The sequence below is a fragment of the Narcine bancroftii genome, chromosome 3 (assembly GCF_036971445.1).
Source record: "Narcine bancroftii isolate sNarBan1 chromosome 3, sNarBan1.hap1, whole genome shotgun sequence".
In the NCBI taxonomy this organism is placed as follows: Eukaryota; Metazoa; Chordata; class Chondrichthyes; order Torpediniformes; family Narcinidae; genus Narcine; species Narcine bancroftii.
In genome coordinates this window covers 197,440,741-197,460,942 of record NC_091471.1, presented here as the reverse complement: position 1 = coordinate 197,460,942, position 20,202 = coordinate 197,440,741, and the positions used below count along the sequence as shown (strand labels likewise).

The 20,202-nt window shown below is 41.8% G+C and overlaps 1 protein-coding gene across 3 annotated transcripts in view; it reads right to left on the bottom strand.

The window, feature by feature from the left end:
• Positions 1-20,202, bottom strand: part of etfdh (electron transfer flavoprotein dehydrogenase) — a 102,023-nt gene that overhangs the window by 35,170 nt on the left and 46,651 nt on the right. For all 3 annotated transcript variants that reach the window (XM_069926238.1, XM_069926237.1, XM_069926236.1), the window contains exons 7-9: positions 15,524-15,670; positions 3,869-4,009; positions 2,984-3,127 (exon numbers count right to left, since the gene is read on the bottom strand). In XM_069926238.1, coding sequence (XP_069782339.1) covers positions 2,984-3,127; positions 3,869-4,009; positions 15,524-15,670 — 432 coding nt within the window. The remainder of the gene's footprint in view (positions 1-2,983; positions 3,128-3,868; positions 4,010-15,523; positions 15,671-20,202) is intronic.

Below are 20,202 nucleotides of genomic sequence, written 5' to 3'. Positions count from 1 at the left end.
CGAGGCGAACAAAGTGGAACGTGCAGGCGTTGACCAGTCTTTTGCCTTTCATATCTACTAGTAGGCTGTGCGCCCTGACGAAGTTGGCCCCCAACAGCACGGTAACTACTGAGACTAGCACAAACCTCCAGTGGAATTTCTCCTTCCAGATCTGGATCTGCGCCTTGTGGGTGCTGAAGGTTTTGATGGAACCGTTGGCTGCCCGCAGGGACCAGGAGGTTGGGTGCTCATCTCGAGGGTGGTTGGGGGGAAAAACACTCAACTCCACTCCAGGAAATGCCGGCTGGAGAACTTATCAGTCACATGCAGGAGGCTGTTCGCGTGGCCAGCCGTCGCAGCCATCAATGGTGGCTGGCCGTGTCGTTTTCCTGGTAGGTAAAAGGTTGCCTGCACTTACGAGCTTGTGCCCCCTAGCACTGATGATAGAAACACCAAGTGGAACGGTGCTTTTCTAGCTTGTGCTTGGGGGGAGGCTGTGGCCGGCTGGTTCTTGGACAGGTGACTTGGCTGAAAGCGGCTTCGTTCTCTCTCGTGGTGCGCCAGAGGGTGTTCGCTCGGGCTGCAACTCACCGTGGGTCTGTGAAGTCCTCGTCTGCCACCAGGAGCTAAATGTCCTCAGGCATCTGCTCCAGGAAGATCTGGCTGAATAAGAAGCAGGGCTTGTGATCTTCCGCCAGCATCTTGTCCATTAGGGCTGATGGCGTCCAGTCTCCCAACCCGTCCAGATGCAGGAGTCTGGAGGCCTGCTGTTGTTGGGAGAGACCGAATGTGCCCAGGAAAAGGTTCTTAAGGGTGGGATATTTACCCTCAGCCGGTGGGTTGTGGATGAGATCGTCTACCCTGGCTGCAGTTTCCTCGTCCAGCGCGCTCATGACATGGTGAAACATCGTGGCGTCTGTGGAAATGTTCCTGAGGCGAAATTGCGCCTCTGCCTGCCCAAACCACGTATGTGGGCAGTGGGTCCAGAAGGGGGGCAGTTTGATAGCAATGGCATTGATCTCGGCGGGATCCATGTTCTGAGACCCGAAAACCGTCTGGGCTCGTCGGGGTCACCAATGTCGCAGGAGCTACAGCGATGAAATTCACAGCCACCACGTTGGATGCACTCAACGACTGTTGTATTCAAATCCCTCGTGTGCTTCTCTAAGGGCAGAGTGAGCTCGGCCACCACATATGTGGTGACATCATAACGGCTGCCCAGGGCGCATGCTGGGCAGAAAACATGAGGTAATGGAGAATCCCTGACGGCATCATCTTCTCATGGCTGCCCTGTCACGCGGCGGTACAAGTGGGGCCAGTTCGCCACGAGAGAGTGCGCCGCCACAACTGAATGATTACTGTATATGCTGTCCTATTGGATGATCCTTGAATCTTAAAAAAATCACCTTAAAATCAGGAGTCGTTCTATATGCCTGGTCTAAAATTTGTAGCTCGATGGCAAAATCCCAACACCACTACAGGTACTATCTTCGCGCTGGCTCTGCATTCTTCTGTGGGGTTCATCCGCCCAGTCTGGCATGTGTTGGCTCTGTACAGGCTTTAAATGGCCTGTTTCAGGAGTTGAGTGGTTTATTGTAAAATATCCAAATAAAACTGAAACATTTATATGGTAATTTGTAATTAAAATATTGTGGTTTGTATTTAACAGCATCTATTAGTCACCCATAAGTATCAGATTTGGTGGGGGGTGAGGTGGGTGTCTTATACAAAGGGTATTGCTCAAAACCAACATATTAGGTGGCAATTCCAGAGGTCGTCCTCTACGGTACATCATGAGAAATAATGTGCGAATCGACAAAATCACCTCCTCAACGCTGGCCATCAACAAAGCACTTCAAGTCTGCCTACTTAATCCCCAACTCTATTTCCTGTACAGTCATAACAGGATACCCAGGTTTGGCTCCAACTCAATCTACAAATTTCCTGGTGACACCACTGTTGCTGGCCGAATAACAGGAAATGATGAGTCAGAATACAGTTTAGAGATCAAGAATCTGGTTGGGTGGTGCCAAACAGCAATCTTGGTCTCAACATCATCAAGTCCAAGGAATTTATTGTTGATTTTAGGAAGCGTGGCTGAGGGATCTTGCACCTGTCCACATTGAAGGGACAGAGCCAATATTTCAAAAGACATCTACTGGAGCTAGGACATTGAGGCAATAGCGAAGAAGGCACTCCAACTTTAAGCAGTCTGAGAAGATTTGGCATGCCATCACATACTCTATCAAACCTCTACAGCTGCATTGTGGAATGTACAGTGGCTGGTTTGGGAACTCCATTGGGTAACAAACATGGCTTGGAACATCACAGGCTCAGAAGAGAATGAAGCACGAAAGTCTGCAGATGCTATGATTGTAGAAGAAACACAGAAATGCTACTCTGAAGAAGGGCTCAGGCTCTACACATCAGTTATATATGGATCCTGCAAAACCTGTCAAGTTCCTCCAGCATTTCTGTCTTGCTATGTCACAGGCTCAAACATTTTGTTCATTCAAGGTAGCCAAAATCATGAAGAACACTAATCGCCATGGTCACAACCTCTTCTAACTGATACCTTCAGCCAGAAGGTACAGAAGACTTAAGACTAGCACTTCTAGGTTCAAGAATAGTTTCTTTCCAACAGCTACAAGACACTTGCACCCCTCTCCCCACCTTGTTACACTAATCAGTGTCTGCTTTGAAACGCTAAAAGAATTAGGCTAGTGCAGTCACTTTTTTATGAACTCATAATTGAATATTTATGATCTCTTTTGTATTTTTTGTCTGTTAATTCAATTATGATTTTTTTTCTTCCTTTTTTTGTCTTTAAATGGAGTACTTGTGCAGCTGCAGCAAGAATTATACTGCACATGTACATTGTACAAAGTATATGGCAATAAACTCATTATAATTATAGCAAAGATTAATCTCTTCAATGAAGTACTGTACCTGCATAGGTTAAAATTGCACACAACTCAGGTATTAAATTGGCATTGTGCCATACCTGAAAACCACCTTCATTTAAGGCACGAGCTCCATATGCGATCCTTTTTCCTCCCTCTAGAGTTGGTGATATTGAAGGATGATGTTTCCACCTCTGGAACTCTTTAAATGGATTCAGAAACGGATTTTGATAATCCAAACCTACCTAAGAATAGAACAAATATAAACTATTTCATAATCTTGAAAAATGGAAAATTAAAATGCAAAAGCCCTCAGAAAAATGTGCCAACGGTGCAATAAATCTGACCGCAAAAAAAAAGTTTTATTTATATGCTTTCAGAACAAGGGCAGCCTTTAAACAGTACAAGTAATGACATAAACATGATGGACTTCAGTTCAAGATGATGTAGTTTAAAAATAAAATACCAAGCCCCAGATAGTTCAAGGCACAGATAAAAGAAAATTGTGAAAGTGAAAGAGACCAAACATGTAGTGGGTTACAAAGCTATGCAGCATAGCTTGAAAAGCAAAAGGTGAGGATTTTATATTTGAAGCATTTCAGGTCAACGAGCTCATGGGTAATGTGAATGAGAATAAGGGGACCAGAGTTTTGGAATGGCTCATACTTATGGAGTGTTGGCCAGGACAGCATGGTACCACATGGAACATAAAAGTTAGAAAGTGTAGATGATGACTTCAGGAACAAATAAACACTGACAGAGGTTGAGTTAAGTAATATTACAGAGGCAGTTTTAGTACTAGACAATGTGAGGCTGGAAGCTGAATAGAATTTAAAATCAAATGTCACAACAGATTAATCTGTGCTTACACTTATGTAATGATTCCAGCACGTTAACAAAATTTACAGAAAAAAACAGACAAATCCAACTTTAGTAAATATACTGATAGGCACTGTTACGAATGCAGTCGTAATTAACATACTTACCACAAGGCCTAAAGCCACCAGGGGTTCCCCTTCATTTAAATGATAGAGGAATGAGCCACCATATGTATTCCTATCCAGAGGCCACCCTACAGTGTGTTCCACTCTGCCTGGTCGCCACTTCTTTTCATCAATAACCCAAATCTGCCAGTAAAATACAAACAACAAATTACATTTTACAATGTGAACATTTAATACCCCCATGATAACTGCTTCTGTTAGGAGGTAAAGTTTTGTACAAAAAACTAGAGTCAGACCGAAATAAAACAGAATTATGGAGTTTTATGGCACAGAAAGAGGCCCTTTGGCTAAACCTATGCATGCCAGTCCCATTTGCATTCATTCAGCCCATATCCCTTTAAATCTTTCCTATCCATGTACCTGTTTACATGACATTTGAATGTTACAATTGTCCCTGCTTCTACCACTTCCTCTGGTAGCTCATTCCATATTCCATATACCCACCATTCCCATCTCACTTTAATTCTATGTTCTTTAGTTTTGGGCTCCTCTACTAAGGGGTTGGGGTGGGGGGGGGGGGGGGGGGAGTTATGACTGTTCATCTTATCTATGTCTTTCATGATCTTGTAAACCTACACTTAGTCTCAAACACTCCAGGGAGAAAAGTCCCAAGCTATCCAGCCAGTTCTTATAATTCATCCAACCAGTCCCAGCAACACTGTCATGAATCTTTTCTTCATTCTTTTTAGCTTAATGATATCTTTCCTATAACTGTGTGACCAAAGCAGCACACAACACTCCAAGTGCAATCTCACCAACATCCTGTACAGTTGTAAAATGGCATCTTGCTCTTCTACTCAATACCCTGACCAATGAAAGCAAGCATGCCAAACCCTTCACCACTGTCTTCCTGCAATGCCACTTTCATGGAACTATATACCTGTATCCCCAAGTCATATTGTTCTACAACAATCCTCAGGACCCTATCATTGACAGTGCAAATCCTGCCTTAATTTCACCTACCAATTGCAACACCTCAAACATAACTAATTCCGACTGCCATTCCTTGGCTCACTTACCCATTTCTTCTAGATCCTGTTGTAATTGAAGATAACTTTCTTCACAGTCCACTATACATCAATTTTGGTGGTATCTGCAAACTTATTAACCATGCTCACAACGTGGTCATCCAGGTCATAAATTATAGATGTCAAACAACAGTAGATCGAGCACTGATCTCTGTGGCACACAGTAGTCACAGGCCTCCACTCTGATTAACAATGCTCCACTACCACCCAATCTCCCAGTTTCAAGCTAATTCTGTACCCAGTTGGTCACCTCAAACTGGATCCCATGCAATCTGACCTTCTGGATCAGCCAACTACGCAGGACTTTGTCAAAGGTCTTGCTAAAATTAATTTGGACAATATCTACTGCCCTGCCCTCAGATTTTCTTGGTCTCCTATTCAAAAATCTCAATTGTAATTTCTTATGCACAAACCCATGCTGAATATCACTAAATAGTCATCAAATTTTCAAATGCAAATAGATCCAGTCTCTGAGAATCTCTTCCAGTAAATTACCCATGACTGATACCAACCTCAACAACCTGTAGTTCCATAGCTTGTCTTTGCAGCCATTTTTAAGTCTTCCAGCACCAAACTTGTGCTTAATGATGATGCAAATATCTGTTCATGGTTCCTGAACTTTCTTCCACAGTTTCCCAACCTGTCCAGGGGTCACTTGATTGATCATCCCTGGGGATTTATCTAACTTAATGCATTTGAAACCTCCAGCACCCCAATTTCTGTATAGGGACTTTATTGAGAACATCAGTATTTTACTTTCCCCAATTTCCTTTGCCTCCATATCTTTCTCCACAGTAAATTCAGACGAGAAGTATTCAAAGGACCTCACCCACCTCCTGTGGTTCTGCACACACAGATGATATTAAAGGGGCCCTATTCTTTCCTTAGTTCCTCTTATCGAAACTCTGGATTGTCCTCAAGCTTTTCTGAGGAGCCATCTTATAACCCTTCCTTAATTCCTGCTTTACTGAACGTCTACATCCACTTACTGTTCAAATGATTCAGTTGATTTCAATTGTAATTTTCCATTCCAGGAGATCAGAGATATTATCCTTCTTCAGTAAATGTGGCATCTCCTCCACTACAATCAAGCCAATTCTCGCCATCATTTCCTCCATCGCCCGCACATCTGCCCTCACCCTATCTTCCCAGACAGACTTCTTGGCCTCACCTTTCACCCAATCAACCTCTACAGCCAACATATTATTCTCTGCAATTTCTGCCACTTATAATGGAATCCTGTCACCAGATACATCTTTGCCAACCCCCCTCACCCCCCCCCCCCCAAGTCTCTCTGCTTTCCCAAGGGATCAATCCCATGACTCCCTTATATGCTCATCCTTCTTGGACCGATCCACAAAATGGGCATTCCTGAACCATAGAACACTACAGCACAGAAAACAGGCCATTTAGCCCTTCTAGACTGTACCAAAATATATTCCACTAGTCTCACTGACCTGCACCCAGTCCATAACCCTCCAAACTTCTCCCATCCATGTATCTATCCACTTTATTCTTAAAACTTAAGAGTGAGTCTGCATTTACCACGACAGATGGCAGCTCATTCCACACACCCACCACTCTCTGAGTGAAGAAATTCCCCTTAATGTTTCCTCTTTGCTTTTCCCCCTTCACCCACATCCTCTCGCATTTATCTCTCCTAATCTCAGTGGAAAGAGCCTACTCACATTTACTCTGTCTATATCCTCATATTTTGTAAACCTCTGTCAAATCTCCCCTCATTCTTGTATGCTCCAAGGAATAAAGTCCTAACCTGTTAATCTTTCCCGGTAATTCAACTCCTGAAGACTCAGCTACATCCTAGTAAATCTTCTCTGCACCCTTTCAATTTTAGCGAGTTCTTTCCTGTAGTTAGGAGACCAGAACTGCACACAGTACTCCAAATTTGGCTTCACCAATGTCTTATACAACCTCACCATAACGTCCCAACTCCTGTACTCAATGGTTTGATTTATGAAGGTCAAGATGCCAACAGCTTTCTTTACAACCCTATCTACCTGTGACACCACTTTCGGCAAATGATGTACCTGTGTTCCCAGATCATTTTGTTCGTCCACCCTCCTCACTATCATTTATAGTGTATGTCCTACCTTGGTTTGTCTTTCCAAAATGCAACACCTCATACTTATCTGCTTTAAATGCCACCTGCCATTTTTTTGTCCCATTTTTCCAGTTGGTTCAGATCCCTCTGCAAGTTTTGAAAGCTTTCCTCACTGTCCACAACGCCTCTAATTTTAATTTAATCAGATAACTTGCTGATCCAATTTCCTACATTATCATCCAGATCATTGCTATAGACAACAATGATCCCAGCATTGATCCCAGAAGCACACCACTAATCACAGGCTTCCATCTGAGAAGCAATCATTCACTACTAAACCTTCTGAACTAACCTTCCATGTGGGACCTTGTCAAAGGCCTTACTAAAGTCCATTTAGACAACATCCACAGCTTTTCCTTCATCTACTTCCTTGATAAACTCTAAGATTCGTTAAACACGACCAACCCTGCACAAAGCCATTCTGACTATCCTTAATCAGCCCTTGGCTGTCCAAATAACTATAAATCTGATCTCTCAGTCCTACTTCTGACGTCAGGCTCACCAGCCTGACCAGCCCAGAATTTCCTCCAATTCTCTGGCACCTCACCTGTGGCTAAGGATATTTAAAATATTTCTGCCAGGGCCCTGCAATGTCTACACTAGTCTCTCTCAAAGTCCAAGGAAATATAATTTCAGGCCTGGCGGATTTATCTACCTTTATTTGCTGTAAGGCAGCAAGCACCTCCTCCTCTTTAATGTCTATATGTTCCATGACACTATTGCCTGCTTCCCTTCCTTTTTTATACCTTATGCCAGTTTCCTGAGTAAATACTGAGGCAAAAAAAAACCCATCTCATGAGGTGCCACACATAGATGACCACTTTGCTCTTCTTGGGGATCAATTTTGTCCCTTGTAATATACCTGTAGAAACCCTTCGGGTTTAGCTTCATATTTATTTATGCATCAAATAACCAGACAACACAAAGTGGAAACCTCTAATGAATGCTTTACTGTTAAATTTAACAATATAATGTATAACAGGAGCCCCTAGAAATGGCATATGCCACCAGCCAAGCTTTGTCTCTTTTTTTTAAAACTAGTGCACTTTGTGGGGACGTGCATGTGCAATTGCGTCGTGGCTAGAACAGCGGGAGCAGACAGCACATCCCCTTTCTTGGGCAACCCCCTTCACATACCACAATCCATGTACGTGTCATACATTACAATAATTATAGTTCAGCAGTGAACACTCAGCCCAGTTTAATCCTGATATTTTGGTTTGTGCTTACAAGTGCGCCCGAAGTGAGGAATGTCGTAGCCATTGGTGGAAGTGGATACCTGGGGTGCTTAAGCTTGAAAAGATGTGCTATCAATGGTCTCGGGGTTGAGGCCATCGGTTTTATGGGTTGTTACCGATGAGCTCCGCCAAGCCGATCTCATGTTCCAGATCCTGGTTAATAGTTCCATCAGGAATGATTTTGAATGGGGGTGGCTGGTCTGTAGTTTCATCAGGAATGGTTTGGGATGGGGTGGCTCCCTTATGGGTAGGATGTGTCAACGGTTTCTCTGATACACCCTTCTGATTTCACCAGGTATGACCTGGGCTCCTGGCAGCTCTTTTTGATTATGCCCATATGGTTGTAGCCCCGTAGAGATTGCATCCTTATGACTTCCCTTCTGCTAATAGTATGAGTGGTCAGCCGTTTCTGTCATAGTACCTTTTCTGCATTAGTCTTCTGTCCAGAGGTTGGGATTTAATTTCTCCTTAGCTGAGGCTCCAAGAGTCTCCTTGCCACAGACAGAGTTGTCTGTGTCTGCCTGGACATGAGCCGTTGTGCTGGAGAGCACAATATGATGTTGCCGGGGACGCTCCTTAGATTCCGCAGGTTTAGGAACGCATCCGTATTTTCCCTGTGGGACTTCCCCACGAGTTGCTTCGTGCTCATCATGGCTCCTTCAGCCAACCCATTTGACTATGGGTAGTCCGGGCTGCTAGTGATGTGGTTGAAATCCCATGTTGTTGCAAAGTGTCTGATTTCTCACTGGTGAACTGGGTGCCATTGTCCGATAACAGAGTATGGGGTGCCCCATGCACTGAAAAGTGTCTTTTTAACTTGATAATGACTGCTGAGGAGGTGACATTGGGGAAAAGGTCCATTTCAAACCATCCAGAGTATGAATCGACAAGAACCAAATACTGTTGACCATGCCATTTGAAGATGTCTGTTGCCATGGTTGACCAGGGGAGGTCCAGCACTGCGTGAAGCTGCAGCGACTCTTTCTGTTGGTGTGGCCTGGTGCTATTGCACACTGAACAAGCTTGTACCTCCTTGTCTATGTTCTCGGTCATCCTTAGAGAAAAAAAACAATGTCTCTAGCCCACCTGGGTGCTCTCTGTGCAGGATGTTGACATAAATGTTTTCCAGTGAACTTGAAACTACTGCTCTAAGGCCTTTCATTATGATTCTGTCATTGATAAGTAATTCATCCCAGAATGGAAGTAGGGTTGCAATTCAGGTGGTAGGCTGTCCTGCTTGTTGGGCCAGCCGCCCTTAATAAAAGTGCTCAGGGTCCTTAAAGTTGTATCTTCAGCCGTGTGCTGTCTCAGTTCCTCCAACCGGGAGGAGGAGATGTGCATTACTGTCATTATATCAAACGTGTTCCCTTCCTCAGCTTGTCGAATCATGCATATCCTGGGAGCATGAGACAGCACATCGGCTAAGTGCATTTCTTTTCCGCACTTGTCAACTGAAGTCACGTTGTATTTCTGAACCCTGAACATCATTCTCCGTAATCGTGCAGGGGCTGCATGGATTTTGACCAGAGGTATGTGGTCCGTATCTATGGTCACTGCTTTGCTGTAAATGTAGTTGTTGAATTTTGACCAGGCAAAAACTACTGCCAACAACTCCTTCTCTATTTGAGTATATCTGCTCTTTGTAGTGGTGAGTGACCTGGATGCGTCGGCCACTGGTTTTCCATCCTGCAGGCATGCTGCACCCAGACTGAACTGTGATGCATCACAGGTTAGCATGACTGGTCTTCGTACGTCGCAGTACGATAGAACAGGTGAGCATGACACATGCCTTCTTAATTCATGGAATGCATTCTGTTGTTGCTCTTGCCAGGACCAAACCATGTCTTTATGCGTCAACTGCCTTGGTGGTGTGGTAAGATCACTAGTGTTCAGAATGAACTTGCTCAGACAGTTGACCATGCTCAGGAAACGTTGTAGCGCTGTCACGTCTGTTGGTACTGGCATTTCACTGGTTGCTCTGGTCTTTGAAGGGTCTGCCTTCAGGCCTTCTGCTGTGAAAACATGGGCTACATAACCAACCTGGTTTAGCTGAAACCTGCACTTGTGGGGGTTGAGCTTAAGATTAACCTTCCATAAAAAGGTCACTGTACTTGGAAAAGATTCTGTGCGTCAGATTATCATCTTTGGCCAGACTTATCTGGTGACATCTCTGCTGACTGAAATAAGATCCATGTCCATGAGTGCGCTCAGGTCCAGCAGAGGCAGGACATCTTCTTGGACTACGAAAAAAGTTAGTATGTGCTGTGATAGAGTATATAGAAATGTTTTGGGGAGATAAATTGGGAAAGGTTTGTTAGAGAAAGTCACATGCAAACACTTTAAAACAGATCTTATTTGAAATACTGGAGACACAGTGGCTTCTCACACCTTTTTGGAAGAGCTTTGAAGCATGCTCCAGAGACGTCACTAATGGATTGGGATGAGAGAGAGCAGAGACTCTAACAGTGTCAGCCAGCAGAATTTACTGGAATTGAAACAGGACAAGCTGGCAAGCTTCTGGAAGACAGCCTGGACAAAGCCCTTGTGGTTCATGCAAGAGGAGAGGACTGGCTGTCTAATGTTTCACCTGGAATAAGTGAAACAGAAAGGAACTCTGTGATGACCTGAAAGAAAGTCATCATCTGGAGAACCCCGATGGAGCAAGATTCGTCAGCAAGACACTGAGGTGACTGATGGAAGTACCTCAGTTGTGGATGCCCTGGAACATCACATCTCTCTCTGAAAACGACTAGAACCTTCCTGAGCAGTAACCATTTACCTTTCGAGCACCAAAGCCTGGTGAACTTTATACATGTTAAATTCTATGCACAGTATAAGAACTGCCTGCAACCAGTGAACTTGGGAGGAATGAGAAGTGAGATTGGACTGTGAACCAAATAACTTTTCTGAACTTACACACACACACACATCACATACACGTGTGCTTAGAAAGGGGTTAAGTTGGGTAAAGTAAGTTAATAGTGATAAATTAAAGTGTAATTCTGTTTTCATGTTTAAAGATAATTAAGTTTAAGTAACCATTTGTCTTGGTGAATATCTATTAATGCTGGATTGTGGGGTCCTCTGGGCTCATAACAGTGCAGCTGTTCTTGAACGTAGCACTGTAGTCACACTGTGCCATTGATTCTAATTTTGCTGCCCCTGTATGCTACTAGACTTGTGGACTTAGAGCACAGTATGACCTATTCTGAATTCCTCAGTAGATTAAACGTTCTTCGTGACATGACATTGGATTTGGCTCCAGTGTCAAATTTCACGTCTGTTGCTTTACCATTGATCTTCGTTATTCCTTCTGATTCTTGTTGGGTCTCCTGCCATCTGCAGAGTCAATCCATCAACGTAATACATCATCCAAGTTGGTTTGTCCTTGCTCAGGCTCCAACTGGTTAATCGTCCTTCTGTATCTGGGTCTTGGGGTCAGTGACTGTCTAGCTCTGCAGCATCTGCTGAAATAGTTCAATTTCCGGCAGGCTCTGCACTGCTGGCCAAACTCCGGGCACATATCTTGTCTTGGTGTATGGTCAGTGCTGCAGTTGCCGCACTCCATCCTGGGTGAAAGTGTAGCAGAGCTTGGTTGGCTTCATCTTCTTCTGGCTTCCGGCCACTGCCTGTTCACAGGTCCTGCTTGGACTCCGTCTATGGTTGTGCTTTGCTGCGGGGGGGGGGGGGGGGGGCGGCTTTCTGCTGTTCTCTTCCATGGCTTCGTAAACCAGACATGTAGAGATGGCCTTTCTGACTGTTAGCTCTTTGTCATGCAGCAGTGCTTTTCTCATGCCTTCATCGCAGATGACGCAGACCATCCTGTCTTTAATCAACTCTTCACAGAGCACTCCGAAGTCACAGGTCCTTGCCCTCATTTTTAGGTCGCTGACATACAATTGAATCGACTTGCCAGGCCTCTGGTTTCTGGTATTAAATTTATGCCTTTGCATCATTAAGTTCTTTTGTGGAGTGCACATTTCTCAAAATGTTCTTTTTAAACATTCAGGGTCCTCTCTTGATGCACCAGGGCTGATAACGATACTCCCTTCATGCACCTCGTTTGCATCTATGAATGGCCTTTTCCTTTCGATGGCCTCAGAGCTCGCTAAATTTAGTAAAATGTATGGTTTTACTTGGACAGACATCACTATGCGCTGCTGCGATGAATATATCATATTCTTGTTCGAATACATGACAATTCTCGCCACATTCCCTTCAAACACGAGTGTGTCAGGCCTTCTGAATCTGTCTGCCATTATGGCACAGTTACATGGCGTTTGTTACTCACTTTTCACTTGAAGGCTTCAGGTTCAGACTTCTGACACCATGTTTGTTGATGCTTTGAATAACCAGACACGCAAAGTGGCAACCTCTGCCGAATGTTTTACTGCTAAATTCAACAATACAATGTATAACGGGAGCCCACGGAAATGGCATCCACCACCATCCATATCTTTTTTAACTAGCGCATTTTGCAGGGACTCACACATGTGCAATAGCGTCGTGGTGAGTACAGTGGTTGTAGTGGGTGCAGACAGCCAATTGAAGCAGCTGTCTACACTTCACATTATCTGCCAAAGCAACCTTATGTCTTCTTTTTGTCTTCCTGATTTCCTTCTTCGAGTATTTTCTTGAATTTTCTATACTCCTCTAGTACCTCATTTGCTCCTTGTTGCCTGTACCTGCTAGACCAGATCTTCTTCTTAACCAGATCGCCAATATCCCTTGAAAATCAAGGTTCCCTATGTCTGTTAACTTTACCTTTTAATCCTGACAAGAACATGCAAACTCTGCACTCACAAAATTTTGCTTTTGAAGGCCTTCCACTTGCTTAATCAACAATTCCTTGGCAGAAAACAACATCCAAATCCACTTTCCTTGATCCTTTCTTATTTCCATAAAATTGGCCCTTCTCCAATTAAAATAGGTGGGGGGGATCTAGTGGAGTTGTTTGAGTGAACCGGCGTGGACTTGAAGGGCCGAGATGGCCTGTTTCCTTGCCATAGACTGTTATACGGTTATAACTTGAAGACCAAACCTATCCTTATCCATAATTAACTTGAATTAAATTTGGTCACTGTCACCTGACCAGTCCCTAATAGGAGATCAAGTATTGCATCCTCTCTTGTTGGTATCTCTATATACTGATTAAGAAAATTTTCCTGAACACATTTGACAAACTCTAAACCATCCAGCCCTTTTTACAGTATGGGAATCCCAGTCACTAAGTGGAAAATTAAAATCTCCTACTATCACAACTTTCTGTTTCTTACATCAGTCTGCTATCTCTTTCAATTCTCTCTGACAATTTTGCCTGCGCACATGCAGTACTGAAGTCTTAAAGCAAACTTTTAAAATCAAATGTTGTATGTGACAAACAATAAGAGGGATACGAAACATGTAAGAGCCAAAATGTGTACACAGTGGAACCCCGTTACAATGCAATGGTTTGGGTCCAAAAAACCGTATCGTGAAAAAACCGGGGTCGCACTAAATCTGGGTTTCACTGTATAAACATGATCATTCGCAGGCACTGTCCCCACCAAACAAGGACTATTGTCATCTCCCACCCAACCCAGTATATTTGTACGCTGTTTTTTTTTATTTCTAGGAACAATGCCATTCTCCCTGTTTATCTCTGGCTCGCGATATGCTTTGAGGGTGCCATTGACAGCTTCATTTGATTGGACATGTGGGGGCTGCAGCAAGCGTTGCACTTGATCCAAACTGATGGTCCCTTGACCTTGAGCTGCATTCTCCGGCTCTAAACCTCTCAGGTTCTAAGTTCCCACACCAAGCTCGTGTGCTGGTGGGCATTCTCAGGGTTATCCCTCAACAGTGTCTATGGAGACTTCCCTGGATTCTCCCCAGAGCTGCCTCCCTCTTCCACCTGATGTGGTAGCCTCGGAACAAAGCCTGGATCTTGGCCACAGCCTGCAGCTGCCCAGCAATTTCTCACTAACCTAGGTGACCTCTCCAAGCCACTTGGATGGTGGCAGCTCTAGATCTCTCCTGAAGCTGTCGCCTGGTCCGTAGGCAGCGTCAAGCTCAGTGGGTGATGTGATTCGGACGACCATCCCTACAAGGGATGGAGACTGTTGGCCCGTGCACCAGGACTCCATGGCTGCAGAGCCGTGCAAGGTCAGGCAACTCCTGTGGCAGGGAACCTGGGTGATGTTACCTGTCCTCTCCCGCTGCCTCAGTGTTGTGACAGCCTCAGGAATGGGTAGCAAGGTGTAGAGGTATTGTAACTCGTATCTCACACCACCATTTGCCCATTCTTTGTCGTTAATACATGGGCACTCCCGCTCCTGCCCATAAGCCCAATAACTCATTGTCTCAATGTGTTGTATCCAAATTTGCGTTAAATCGGGGTTCCACTGTACTTACTTTGTTAGTTGGTGTCCTAGGGTCCATAGGCTGGGTGTGTGCTGTGTATCCCTGTTATAGGTTGTCAAATACAACATAACCATGTAAATTTTATATTTTTTCATATATGTGGATGGTTGCAAGTCACCTATGTCGCAAGTTGGGGAGTACCTGTACTTATTGCTGATGGGGACGGCCACAGGGGTGCTCTGCTTTGTCTAATCCCATTCCCTCTCCTGACAGTCACCCAGCATCTGCCTCCTAACTTTTGGGGGAGTGACTGTCATCACCCCCTCTGCTTCTCGAATAATCCAGAGTTCATTCAGCTCCAATTTCCTAACTCAATTGGTCAGGAACTGCAGCTGGATGTACCTTTAACAGGTGTAGTTATCAGGGACAATTATGATGTCCCAGATTTCCCACAATCGGAACAGTCCACTGCCCCAGCTGACTTCATTAACTACTCCTAATTTAATTAAAGGATTAAATTAGCTCACTTGACCTTACCTCAGCTCATTGAAGCCTCTTGAGCCAGAGGCTCAAAGCTCCACTCCTACACTGGGCACCTCTACACTGGTTTCCCCCCTTTTATTTGTCTCTGCCACATCTCAAGGACTCACTCCCACAAATCAACACTGTTTAACCCTTCAGTTTCTCTCCATGCTCTTTTAAATTCCTTCTCTGCATTTTTCTGCCAGGTTTCTCCTTGAAAGTTCTAAATATCTATGCTTAAAAGGACCACTATCAAGGTTTGCTAAAGGTTCTCCAATCTAGCATGATGAGCAGTTTTAACAAATTAATCAAATTCTTATTTCAGGTCTGTAAAAGCTCAAAGTTGCCAATAATACAATGGGAAAGGAATTCAAAGCATACTTACCTCTTTCAAACCTATACCATAGGTCTGTGGTTCACAGTTCTCCCTTAATTTGAAATGTTTATACAATTGCTTCGCAAGATGGCCATGGCAACCCTCACCAAATATTGTCACTTTAGCATGAAGTTCCATTCCTCTTTCAAATGTATCCTTTTAAAAAACAGAAAAAGTATTTAAAGTATTAAAGAAAAATATAGAGAATCTTGGAGTCCAGTTTTTCATTCATTCAATCAATCAATAACATCAACAACTCTACAGAATCTTATCCAAATAAACCACTTTATTTGAAATTTTTGCATTTAAAGCATTTTAATATAACCAAATAGCAAGTTAGATTATTTATAAAAGCTCATAAACTGTAAAAAATTTTTTTTAAATCTCTCAACTTTATGCAGCCACTGTCTCCTAACTCTACCTCCCCTCACCTACCTGGCTTACATCAATCCATCCACACCTGGTTCCACCTATTGCCTGACAGCTCCCAACTCTCCCCACCCCCTCTTTGTGCTTGCTATCTCCTCTCTCCACTCTCAGTCTGGATGCAGAGTCTCAACCTGAAATGCTGACTATCCCTTTCCTGCCTGATCCATTGAGTTCCTCCAGCAGTTTAAAAAAAAACTTATTCTTTAAACCTGCTGTTTTAACAAGACTTCAAAGTAGCATTTATAATGGAAGTGTCACGTGATGCCATAGAGTCAGGAAGCAGGAACCCAACCCTCCAAGGAAATTGATTAAAAAGTTATTTAAGTAAAGTTTGAAAAGTCAACTGTGAAGAAAAACTACATTTAAACACTCCAAGAACATCACCAAAGAAAAACAAATTTATTGTAGGATCCTCTGAAGTTCAGTGAACAGAAGATCAGGAGCAAAGGCCTCTTACACAACAGAGGCTGCGGGCTGGAGTTTGATCTTCCCTCCTTGCATGAGTGGTCCTCCCACTGAGGCAGTTGGAGGCGCCTGTTCAACACTGGGAGATGGCAAAGAAGACCATTGGCGCATGTGCAAAATAGATCAGCCCTCAACTGCAGTTGGCATAATTAGTGCTTTTGCTAGCACTGAGAGATTTCAGCTGTTACAACAGGACTTGGAGGAGGAGGAAGAAGTCATAGCAGACATACAAGACAGTGATAGAGATGGAGAAGAGATAGTGATACAGAAGGAAGTTTTAATATCTGCTAAAGGTAAAAAGCCAAAAGCATCAAAAAGAGAAGTGCATCAGTGAAGACTTAATGAGGGAATTGAAGAATACAAATAAATAAATTTAAAAATATTTTGCCATTGAGAATAATTTGCAAGTTATTATGGGTAACTTGGATGAAAGAGTTAAGACTGTGGAAGATGTAAAGAGTAGGAAAAGTAGAGATTGATACAGATGCGGTGGTTGTTGAGAGGGACAAAATGTGGGGAAAAACTGGATAGACTGGAAAACTTTAGCAGAAGAAACAAAATTGTTGAACTTAAGGTAGTGAAGATCAAGATCCTATACATTTTTTCCCCCAAGATTGGATACTCGAAGTTCTGTGAGCAGAGAAAGTCAAATCAAAAGCCATGTTCTATATTGATTAAGTGTCTAAAACATCAGGACAGGGAAAAGATACTGATCGCAGCAGTGGAAGGAGCAAAAGAAAGAGGTGGTCTGCTTGATTCTGAAGGAAGCAGAGTACTGCAGCTTTATTGAAGCGGAGACGAGAATTTAATCCGGTTAAAAACTCCGTTTGGCAGAAAGGATACAAATTTGTGTTGCATCATCCAGCAACTTTCAAGATAATTCTGCTAAATTATGAAATAAAATTCTTTTCAGACTACAAATGTGCAGCTGAGTTTGTGGAAACATTGCTGAGTATTAGACCAGTGGAGTGGTTAATTCGAGATAATGTATTTTTTCTTATTTTTTTAATATACTCAGATACAACTCCAGCATACAAAGAACGATTAACTATTATATCGTGAACATTCCAGGGGATAATGGGAGTCTGATTTCTATTGTACCGTGTATTTTTGAGGCAACTGCCACAATCTATACAATGGAGGGAGTAATGTTGTGTATTACATTAACAACGCTGGAGGTGGGAGGGGGTGGTGTTATTAACTTCTTTGTATGTCATATATGCTATATTATATATATTCTATTGCTTTTCTTTCCATTTTGTTTGGACTGTTAGAGGGTGTGTGCCATATCATGGAAGATAAAGATTGAGCAACTTATTGGAGACATGTGGGGAGAGGCAAAGGGGGAAGATGTAGACATTGTGATGAACCTCTGTACAGATGAATAATACAGTGAAATATATTTTAATATTAAAAGGCTAAATTGGCTGAAGAGAAAGAGATTATTCTTTTTATTCAAATAAACACAACTCCTATGCTAGGATAATTTATTTGTAGTTTCAGCTCAATTACAAGGCGTAATTATGGACGCTTAATATATATCAAGAATTTTATTAGATCAGTCTCCTTTGATATTGATGATCATGATGCCAGATAATAAATTATTACATTAAAAAAAATCAGTCTATGGATGGTGTTTTAGCTCTTTATTGTTGAAAAGATTAGAATATTGTAATTTTATTAAAAACAAATTCAGATATTTTGAAACCAAATACAATATGCTTTGAAAGTCTATCTAAGAGGATAAATTATGTTATACTTTTAAGATTAAAAAGAATATACAAGTGGAACAATTGGAAAAAGAGATAATTAACAGAAAAAGACCTCCAAATGAAAAGCTCTGAAGAAAAGCATAGACAATTTTTTAAATTAAAAAACTTGAATACATTATAAACATTTCAAATGGAAAAAGTGATAATATGAACTAAACACAAGTTTAGTTGGGTGAAAGAGCTCATAGGTATTTTCTTGGCAGTTGAAAGCAGAAAAGGTTTCAAGAACAATTAATGCGATGAAAACAAAAATGAACATGACAAGAAATGAATGAGGTTTTTAAGACAATTTTATTCTAAATTATATCAATCAGAATCTCAAGGAGATGTCAATAAAATAAAATAATTTTTAACATAAATAAGGATTCCAAGGTTAGATTCAGAAGAACAGGTAGAATTGAAATGCTCCCTTTACTCAGGAGGTAAGGGAAGCATTAAGTTCATTGCAAAATAATAAATTTGTTGATCCATTATGGAGAAATTGGATCAGAAACACATACTCTCTCAGAATCATTCTCAACTGCTAAAGTCTTGGTAAACAGACTGGCAAAATATTTGCCGAAATTGATAAAAATGGTCCAAACAGGCTTTGTGAAAAAATAGACAATCTGCTGATAATGTAAGCAGGTTGCTTAGTACAATTCATTTGGCACAAAAGAAAGGCTATCTAAGTGTTGTTGTGGCATTAGATGCAGAAAAAGCATTCAATAGACTGGAATAGGATTTTTTTATTTAAAGTGCTGGAAAAAATTGGACTAAGTCAAATTTTCACAAATTGGATTAAGACATTATACAATAAGCCTAAAGCCAAAGTGGTTACCAATGGACAAATTTCTACATCGTTCCAGTTGACAAAATTTAGTAGACAAGAATGTCTACTATCTTCAGCTCTATTAATTTTAGCAATAGAACCACTTGCAGAAGCAATCCATCGAGACCCAGACATTAGGGATTTAAGGTCAACCAAGAGGAATATGATTAATTTATTTGCTGATGATTTATTGATATATTTGACCGAACCAGCAACTTCATTACAGAAACTGTACCCTAAACTGGAAGACTATGGGAACATTTCGGGTTCTAAAATAAATTGGTATAAGAGTGAAATTATGCCCTTTACTGAAGACACTCAGTGTCAAAGAGATAGCCCATTTAAATGGTCAGTAAATGGGATAAAATATGTAGGAATATGTAGAGATAATAACTTAAAAAATGTATACAAACTGAATTATTTACTTTTATTTAAAAGGTTGAAGAAGATCTGAATAAGATTTGACAGAAAAGGAACATTTGAAACTTAAAAGTGATTCTGTTGGCCACGTCTTGGTATCTTCTTTTAATTCTAAGCTAAAGGAGTAGCAATTTTGATTAATAAAAAGGTGCCTTTTGTTTTAGAATCTTTTTCTGAAAATGCCGGAAGAGTTTTGAAGGTTAATTGTAAGTTGTTTTCGGAAGCTTGTATTTTGTTGAATTTGTATGCACCAAATGAAGATGATGTACAATTTGTTACAGATTTTTTTTATATTTGAATCAATCAAATCAGGATATGATGGTTGGAGGGGATTTTAATTGTTGTTTGGATCCATTATTGGATAAATCTCCAAAAATTGTTTAAAAAGGTAAGATGGTGAAAAGGATAACTGAGTTGATGGGGGATTTAAATTTAGTTGACATATGGTGAAGAATTCACACAACAGAGAAAGATTATTCTTTTTATTATGCATGTCATGAGTTACTTTCAAGAATAGACCTTTTTTGGGTATCTGCTCATTTACAAGATAGAGTTGATTATGTGGAGTACAAGAGCAGAATTATGTCAGACCATTCATTGTTGATTTCTTGTGAGGTTGTTGAGAAGGTGGGAGTAAATTATCGTTGGAGATTTAATGAGATGTTAAAAAGGCCTGAATTTGTTGTATATTTGAGAGATCAGATGAAGCTTTTATTAAAGAAATGAATGAGGGATCAGTTCAGAGTAGTTTTACGATGTGGTAAGCTTTGAAAACTTATTTGCGAGGTCAA